The sequence below is a fragment of the Danio rerio genome, chromosome 21 (genome assembly GCF_049306965.1).
Source record: "Danio rerio strain Tuebingen ecotype United States chromosome 21, GRCz12tu, whole genome shotgun sequence".
NCBI classification, from domain to species: domain Eukaryota; kingdom Metazoa; phylum Chordata; class Actinopteri; order Cypriniformes; family Danionidae; genus Danio; species Danio rerio.
Window position 1 is genome coordinate 32521557 of NC_133196.1, and position 7322 is coordinate 32528878.

General features: G+C 39.0%; 1 protein-coding gene across 5 annotated transcripts in view; it reads right to left on the reverse strand.

Moving 5' to 3' along the window:
* LOC101882892 (probable E3 ubiquitin-protein ligase HECTD4) overlaps positions 1-7322 on the reverse strand; it is a 63855-nt gene that overhangs the window by 27505 nt on the left and 29028 nt on the right. For 2 of the 5 annotated variants that reach the window (XM_073936036.1, XR_012397234.1), the window contains 2 exons: positions 6462-6585; positions 4372-4553 (listed from right to left, as the gene is read on the reverse strand). In XM_073936036.1, the coding sequence (XP_073792137.1) occupies positions 4372-4553; positions 6462-6585 (306 nt within the window). Of the gene's footprint in view, positions 1-15; positions 2827-4371; positions 4554-6456; positions 6586-7322 lie in introns of those variants that run through there. The other 3 variants (XR_012397233.1, XM_073936037.1, XR_012397235.1) reach the window with 3 other exon arrangements.

The window sequence follows — 7322 nt, forward strand, 5'->3', positions numbered from 1 at the left end:
GTGTGTGTGTGGTACCTGCAGGAAGCAGCAGATCTGTTTGGTAAGCTCCAGCAGACTGTTCTTCCCCTGATGCAGACCTCTGCTAATGGCCATGCTCAGCTACTCGTGGACACTCTGAGCTTTTCCCTGATAGAAGAGCTCAGTCGGAGAGGAGAAAAATGAAAGCCAAGACCTTTGCGTGTTCTAATATCTTAACTACATATTTATAGGCTGTATTACCAAAAAAATATTATATTTTTAGGGTAATGGTGTCATTAAATATAATGCCAGACATTCAAAGCTTAATTTTAATATCTCAATAATAGCTTTGAATGTAAATATGTTGTGACAATATGGCGTTTTATATGAGAACGGTCAGAATGAGCAGTTTGGTAATTCTTATAGTTACAGAATTCTAGTTCCACTGTTAATAAAGCTTACTCTCATGTCTGTGTTAACACAGAATAAAGCGAGTGCGTTGATGCCCATTCTGACCAATCACAGATGTTTCTGTTGAGCTCCTGAGCACACAGGCATTCAGCTCATGCTGATATGACCTCTCATTGGCTGCAGCTCGTCACTACACGTGGGGTTGAGTCGGCCGACTGCTCTGGAATATTTAGCACTCAAATCAGGCTTAAAATCCTCTAGTGTGAACTAGGCTTTAGTTTGAAAACGGTGTTTTAGATCAAAAACGATCTACGTCCACAATAGCGTTTCACCTAGCGTTTCTGAACATATCTCCGTCCACACTAAGCCACCAAAAACTTATATCACATGACCATCCGCGCACTCTGGGCATGCGCGTTCTAGCAAATATATGCAGCTGCTGTAGTAAAAAGGCAGAGTTTAACTGCACAATGGCGCCTAAAACAGACAATAGTGCTAACAACGCTCCCATTTCTGTGTCCATGTTTTTGTTTAAAGTGAAGGCTGGTCTGTTGTCTTCTGGTAGCGTTAAAGTTATGTGTTATAGTCATGTAATAGGGGCTTGATGAATAAGGGAAGTATACGCAATGACACAAAAGCCCCAATCAGGTAGCAAATCTCAGCAGCCCCGCCTCCGTTTTCAGATGTCTCCGTTTTCCCCCCATCCACACTGAGACGGAGCAGCAACATTTTAGAATGAAAACAGCCACTCCAGCATTTCCAAAACGCTCCGTTTTCAGCGCTCGAAAACTCCGGCATAGTGTGGACGGTAGAGGTGTGAACCTACACTAGTCTCACGGTTCGGTTCGGTTACGATTATCATGCCATTGATTCGGTTCAATTCGATATTTCGGTGCATCACGGTGCATTGACGGTGCTTTCCATACACAGTTTTATATTTTCTTCACAGCAGCATTTCTTGTATTAAAATGTATGAATGTATTTATATTTATATACTATTTGTAATACAATTTTGTCATTTAATACAAACAGTCAGATATATAAACTGTACCTTTAAACAAAACGAGCATTTAGCAAATAATATAAACGAATATAAATATCTAGCTCAATTTCTGATCCTTGTCTAGTTCTCTTACACCTCTTTGATTGGTCACACCCTCAAAAAAAACAGTTGTGATTGGCTCTTGCGCGCTGCGTTCTTCACAGATGAGTGACACTGATAAGCGGCAGACAGATCTCACAGCTGATGTATGATAGACACGGTGGAGAAAACTCTGCAGACACGCGCTCGTTTCTGGATGCAAAAGTAACGCTGTAAAACAGCCGAGAAGAGAAGAAAAGGCACGCCAGGAGGTCAAATGGGCCACTGAGTGTGTGTGAGAAAGAGAGAGAGAGAGAGAGAGAGAGACAGAGCGAGAGACAGAGCGCGCACGCGAGAGAGAGAGAGAAAGAGAGAGAAACGGAGTAGGCTACTTTCATTCTCTCGATCTCAGTGAAATAGGGGCTATTTTTGTATTTGTCAGTGAAAGACCGATCCAGCAAACACACACAGTGAAATTGTGCACAGTTTATGAGTTTTAAGTAGTTAAAGCGCTGTAAATACTCGCGATTGCCTCCCTCGCGACAGAGCGCATATGAGGTAAATGACGTCAGTAATAACCGGTTATGATTATTACTGAACCGATAATGAACTGTCCGCGTCTGCATCGCAGTGCACCGAAAAAACGATTATTTTTGACACCCCTAGTGGACGGATGGCATAACCGTAGCATAATTCATGCGTTTATAATCCAGAGCGGCCCACTACATTCAATCAAAATGCTATCTATCTATGCACGTCTAATATTTTTATCAACTCATATTTAATAAAACACAAAAGCCATATGTATGAAATAAATGAATAAATACTAACTTTAATCTCAATTTAATTTTTGTATACTGTCCATAAAGATATTTGTTGAGTTCTAAAAAATACACTATTTATTCATTTTCTTGTCGGCTTAGTCCCTTTATTAATCTGGGGTCACCACAGCGGAATGAACCGCCAACTCATCCAGCAAGTTTTTACGCAGACGCAGCCGCAACCCATCTCTGGGAAACATCCTCAAACAGTCATTCACAAACACGCTCATACACTACAGACAATTTAGCCTACCCAATTCACCTGTACCGCATGTCTTTGGACTGTGGGGGAAACCAAAGCACCCAGAGGAAACCTACGCAAACACAGGGAAAACATGCAAACTCCACACAGACACACCAACCAGAGCCAGAGTCGACGCCGCAGCCAGCGCCGCAGCCAGAGTCGACGTCGTAGCCAGCTCCGCAGCCAGGGTCGACGATGCTGCCCGAATGGTCGCCGCCGCCTGAGCTTTCCGAATGTCCGCCGCCGCTTCAGTTTTCCTGAACATTCACAGCTCCTTGCCCTGCCGGTCCCAGCCCCGCTCCTCGCCCTGCCGGCGCTATTCAGACAGCTCGCCCGGCCGGCGTCATCTAGACTCCTCGCCTTGCCGATCCCAGTCCGGCTCCTCGCCCTGCCGGCTCCCTACAAGCCTCCAGCCCTGCCGGCTCCTCGCAGTACTCCAGGCCCTCTGTTGTCACACGATCCAGGTCCACTGCAGCTCCACGCTCCAGGTCCTCCGCTGTCGCACGATCCAGGGCCACTGCAGCTCCACTCTCCGGGTCCTTATCTTGTTTCTCCGTGTCTCGATCCTAGCCTTGTTTACCCTAGTTATCCTGTTTAGCCACCAGCCTTACAACCTATTGCCTGTACTTTTATTACGACTCTATATTTGTCTACATATACCTGTTTGTACATTGAACAAACCTGCATGTTGGATCTTACCTCAGTTGTATCTGTCACTCCCTCCCCCGGTCGTTACACATATCATGCAAACAAAAAAACATAAATACAGTACAAAAAGTCCTTACTGTTAATGCTGCATACAGTTGAAGTCAGAATTATTACCCCCCTGAATTATTAGCCGACCTGTTTATTTTTCCCCCAATTTCTGTTTAACGGAGATAAATATCTCAACACATTTACAAACATCCTAGTTTTAATAAATAATTTCTAATAACTGATTTATTTTATCTTTGCTGTGATGACAGTAAATAATACTTGAATAGCTATTTATCAAGACACTAGTATTCAGCTTAAAGTGACATAGTTAAAGGCTTAACTAGGTTAATTAGGTTAACTAGGCTGCTTAGGGTAAATAGTCAAGTTATTGTATAACAATGATTTGTTCTGTAGACTATCAAAAAATAGCTTAAAGGGGATAATAATATTGACCTTAAAAAATTAAAAACTGCTTTTATTCTAGCCTAAATAAAACAAATAAGACTTTCCCCAGAATAAAATATATTGTCAGGCATACTTTGAAAAATTCCTTGCTCTGTTCAACATAATTTGTGAAATATTTTAAAAAAAATTTAAACTTCAACTGTGAGTAATGTTAAGAAATAGGATTTAACAAATTAGAATTATGCATTAGAATTATACATTGTACATTAAAAGTAACCTCAAAAACATTCTAATCCGTCAAGAGAACAAACTAATGTGAACTAATGGGAGCTTATTGTAGAGTGCTTAAAAACACAAATGCTTCAACAACTTGTTGTATTCAAGGAAACTTACGACAAATATTTAAATAATTCTTCAATTTCAAATAAAAGAAAACTTTTTCCCTCAAACATGACATTTAGCATCTTAATAAACACTAATATACAGTGTAAAACAAAAGAATTGTTCTTTGTTATTTAATGACAGTTAATGCATTAACTAATGGGACCTTATAGTGAAGAGCTAAAATATGCTTAAACACTTTTAAAAAAGCTTAATTTCCAAATATGTGTATTTACATCATTTTTGCTCATTAGTAAATATTAATAAATTCTCAAAAAGTATTTTAAAATCTTGTCACTTTATTCTTATAAATCTTCTAACATTGCTGTTATGCATGTAAAATAGTGCTCATCAACATATTGGTATGACATTACCTGGCAGAGGCGGAGTCAGCAGCTGATTGGACAGGAGCTGCAGATATTCAAGTGTGATGTCACGCACTGCAGGGATGTGGAAGAGGTGTGTGAATGTGTGAGGACTCTTGGGGGCAAAGATGTTGAGGAGGGCCATGCGGCAGTACAGACGCGCCAGAGCACTTTCACAGCGCAGCAGCTCCCTGAAACACACACACACACACACACACACACACACTAAGTGAAGCTTCATAAACTAAATTCGAGAGGAGCATGTGATATGATTGATCGCGGCTGGTCTCTCTGTAATCATTGGTAAGCCAATCGGATTATTCCAAACTCACTATAAAGGCTAAATACACTTGTCCTATTATGCAGTTTCCACAATTTTCATTGCACACTCATTGATTTTGCTCTCAGTTTTGCTGTCATTTATTGCACATCTAGAATCTTTGCTTGCGGGTTGACATGTTTTGCTTGTGAGTTTGAAAGTTTTGAACCCATGTACACTGAGGTTAATTTTGTGTCTATTATTCAAACAAGCATGAAGTTTTTGACCAAAATTAGGTACAATGCAATTAAAAAATAAAAGATTTCAAATAATAAAAAAAAACATTAAAATAAAAAAATTACACTGCAAAAAATTAACTATTGCCATTCTATGCAGTTACCACAAGATTAATTAATTGTGTGCTCATTAGTTCTGCTTTTGCTTTTGTTTCATTTTTTGCGGATCTAAAATCTTTGCTTGAGAGTTGAAAACTGCACCTCAGTGGGCGGGATCTTCTGAAAAACCATGTTCTGTTGGCCAATCTTGAATGCGGTCACAGGTTGGCCACGCCCATTACATTTTCTCGCGATTGGACCGGAGTCACCGGCAGTGTTGCCAACTTAGTGACTTTGTCACCAAAATATTTTATTATCATTGACATAAGTTTTTTTATTAAACCTGTTTTTATTTGAAATCTTTTCTTTTTTAATTACTACGTGATTAATTTTTCTTTACAACTAAATATTTTTGATTGAATAAAAAAAAGAAACAAATCTATTTCCATAACTAAGCCGATGGAAAACGAATGAATAAAAAATGCAATAGTAAATGATGAACAATGATTAATAAATACTCTACAAGACTATTCATCCTTCACCCTAGATGTAGGAATTTTTCACCATTTTTCCTATAATATTTTTTCTTCTGGAGAAAGTCTGATTAGTTTTGTTTTGGCTAGATTAAAAGCATTTTAAGGTCAATATTATTAGCTCCTCCAAGCTATATTTGTTTTTTGATTGTGAACAGACCACTGATATACAATGACTTGCCTAATTATAACTTTAACCTAATTAACCTAGTTTAGCCTTTAAATGTCACTTTAAGCAGATTACTAGAGTCTTGAAGAATATCTAGTCTAATATTATGTGCTGTCATTATGCCACAGAGAAAAGAAATCTGTTAATAGAAATGAGTTATTAAAACTATTATGATTAGGATGTGTTGGAATAATCTTCTCTCCCTTAAACAGAAATTGCAGGAAAAATATACAGGGGGGTTAATAATTCTGACTTCAGCTGTATAAAATAACAATAACAATAATAATAATAATAATAATAATAATAATAATAATAATAATAGACAGCCCTTGAGAGGCTTTTGCATCTGAACTCTTCATCTGTGAACAAGATAACACAGAGATGGACTTGCCTAACAGACACGCAACCTCAGGATCGGCGCCATTTTTGCTGGCGACCAGGTAAACCTCATGTGTATGCAGACGGGCAGGAGTGATGGCCAGGTGACGGCTGAGACGGTTCACAAACTGCACCAATGCAAAGTCCATCTCAAAGCTCCATTTTCTGCTGGCTTTTTGAGCATGTCGGGAATCAATGGATCTAGGCTTTTGCCTAGAAAAAGATGTATTAGACTGCCCCAAGTAACGAAAACTGTGTATCAAATGTCCTTTGTGCCGACTGCCATTAGAATTTCATTAATAATTGAGTTTTTAATGTGGTTTATGTGATGATATTGAATGTATTTGTGTTGCCTGTTTTTCTGTGATATATGTGATGTGAGCGCTGATGTGGTGAAGCCAAAGATCATTTTAAAACCTGCAAACCTGTCAAAGAGTAGGTCATATCCACAGGCCAGGATCGCCCGCCAAACACTGCGGATGTCCTGCTTGGCTCTGTCTAGAGTAAACTTGTGGAAAACTTCCAGCGTCAAAAACTTCTCTTCTGGCACTGTTGAGAAACATCGAGATAAAAGCAGATCATTCACACATTTGATCGAGCGCCTGCTTGAAGTTTTTGTAGGATGTGCGCACACCAACCCTATTTTCAATCACTTACTTTTAGACTCTAAATCGTTTTTCAAAATCAACTCTTATACATAATTCTTTAATAATTCTATGGAGACGGTGGATAATATTTTCTTAGCTATTTCTCTAGATAGTAGTATTCAGCTTAAAGCAACATTTAAAGGCTTAACTAGGTTAATTAGGTCAATTAGACAAGTCATTGTATAACGAACTTAAAATTCTGTAGCCAATCAAACAGCTAGCTAGCCGGCAGCTCTCACATTGTCGCCCACTGAAGCTAAGCAGGGCTGTGCTCGGTCAATACCTGGATGGGAGACCACATAGAAAAGCTAGGTTGCAGCTGGAAGTAATGTTAGTTTCTAAATGAGGTCCCGACTCTCTGTGGTTGTTAAAAATCCCAGGGGATTTTATAAAATGTTTGGGTTTCACCCTGACATCCTGGCCAAATTTGGCCTCCTAACCATTCCCATATTATAATTGGCTTAATCTTAATATTAATCTGTCTCCTCTCCACCAATCAGCTATTGCGCAATATGGCTGCCGTAAAATGCTATATAAATGAAAGGAAGTAAAATATATATTTATTATAGGGGGGCTAATATTATTGACCTATTTCCCAGTTAAATTAAGACAAATAAGATTTTATCAAGAGTGTTTTAA